We start from the raw sequence: 1,859 nt of genomic DNA on the forward strand, positions 1-1,859 counted from the left end.
CGACCCCTGGCGGCCAGGAGGGCCCCCTGCACGCAGGCCGCGGGGCCTGGTCTTTTGCGGCCCTGCAGGCCCGAACTGAGCCGGCCCTGCGACACCCCTACTTCCAGGTTTAGGGCACACTGCATTCCCTTTGGGCTTCGGCCACCAACTCTCGGTTCCCTTTTCTGAAAAAGACAAGGGCTTTGGAAAGAGGAAGCGGAGCGGCCGGCACCGTGGGGTGCAGGGAGAGCAGGGGGTCAGGAGAGCCGGAGGGGACACCACTCCTCTGACTGCTGGGCGCGGAAGAGCGAGGAGAGCAGGGCCTCCTCGGAGCCCGCTGACCCCGGGGAAGCTTAGGACTGCCATCTCAGCAGTCAGTCACCTCCTCACCCGGAACTCACAGCCAGGCCTCGCATGCCTGGCCAGCCAGAGTGCCTGTCCCCATGCTCAGCCCAGCCTGGACAGGCGGGGCTGGGACACATGGGGCATGTGTGCTGCCCTAGGAGTCCACATCCAGCCTGGACCGCCCATGTTCAACGCTGGGTACAGATTCTGAGGCTGGGGCCCCTCCACAATCCACAACAGTGCTGAGAAGGTCCAAAAAGCCTAAGAGATGAAAGAGCCTGGGTCCCAGGACCTTCTAAATCCCCAGATGCATCCCCAACAGTAGAAACCACGCCAAAGCTTGATATGATTTTTTTATTAACATATAATATATTTAATAAAAAATAATATCCACTCTGGCTCTCTCCTGCATAGAAGGGGAAGAGTGGGGAGGGGCCGGCACGGCCCACCCCCAGGCACAGGGCAAGCCCCGCCTCTGGGGCGCCCCTCCACACCTGTCTTCCAACAGGCTCTGACCTCCAGACAGAAGATTCAAAGTTACAAGTGCTTTATTTAGGCCCTGCCTCGAGCTCCCCCAGGCCGCCCCATGTGCAGAGTTCAGGGCCCACCTGGACAGACCCCTTGCTCTTTCTCATTCTTGGGATCACTTGTTTGCGTAGAAAGAGGGTCTGGGGGGCAGTGGGGTGTTCCTACTGGCCAGGGGGCAGGGGGGCAAGGACCAGTGACGGGGCAGGCTGAGGGGACTGCCGGCGCAGGCCATCACTGCAGCCGGTCGCTGCGGAACGAGTCCTCCACCGCAGGGTCGGGCAGCAGGGCGCAGGGGTCGCTCAGCATGTGCAGCCCTTCCAGGCCCAGGGGCTCCACGCGCAGCTCCTCCCCCAGCCCCAGCCCAGCCGACACCTCAAAGCCCGGCACTGCGGCCAGGGCCACCGAGATCTCCTTCGAGAAGCCGGGGGAGGAGTCTCCTGTGTGGACGGAAGACGGGTGAGGAGCCGTGCCCCGTAGACTCTTCTGAGGCCCCGGTGTGTCCTCTCCTCCATTCGTGCCCGTCACCACCCACCCTGCTCACCTGGGAGGATGATGTTGGGCCCTGAGCCATGGCGGGAACAGTGGGTCAAGTTCTGGTGGTTGAAGGTATGGGGATCCTGGAGGCCACTCACTGGCCCCTCGCCCCCTAAAAATCCAGGTCCTTCAGAAAAGCCAGAGGGGTCCAGCGCCAGGCTGGCTGACGCGCTCTCTATGCCGAACTGCTCTGGCTGTGGACACACAGACCCCGAGGGAGTGGGCTTCGGGACAGAGCGTCACATCGCCCCCCTCTGCCCAGAAATGCACCCTCCACATACCCCCACCCCAAGGAATGAGAAGAGAGGTCAAAGGCAGCAGGCAGAGCAGCAGAAGCAAGCAAGGGCCCGGAGCAGGTGTGGGCGCCGTACCTGCCAAGAAGGGAGCGGGTCGGGGCAGCAGCCGTCAGAGGGCACGCTGTGCGGGGACAGCTGAGGGGTGGGGGGGGGGTGGGGAGCAGGAGGAGTGCTGGC

At 63.3% G+C, this 1,859-nt stretch overlaps 1 protein-coding gene across 1 annotated transcript in view; it reads left to right on the forward strand.

Moving 5' to 3' along the window:
- CRTC2 (CREB regulated transcription coactivator 2) overlaps positions 1–839 on the forward strand; it is a 7,728-nt gene extending 6,889 nt beyond the window's left edge. The window contains exon 13 of the mRNA XM_029933475.1: positions 833–839. Coding sequence (XP_029789335.1) covers positions 833–839 — 7 coding nt within the window. The remainder of the gene's footprint in view (positions 1–832) is intronic.
- The last annotated feature ends 1,020 nt before the right edge of the window (positions 840–1,859 follow it).

The sequence above is a fragment of the Suricata suricatta genome, chromosome 3 (genome assembly GCF_006229205.1).
Source record: "Suricata suricatta isolate VVHF042 chromosome 3, meerkat_22Aug2017_6uvM2_HiC, whole genome shotgun sequence".
In the NCBI taxonomy this organism is placed as follows: domain Eukaryota; kingdom Metazoa; phylum Chordata; class Mammalia; order Carnivora; family Herpestidae; genus Suricata; species Suricata suricatta.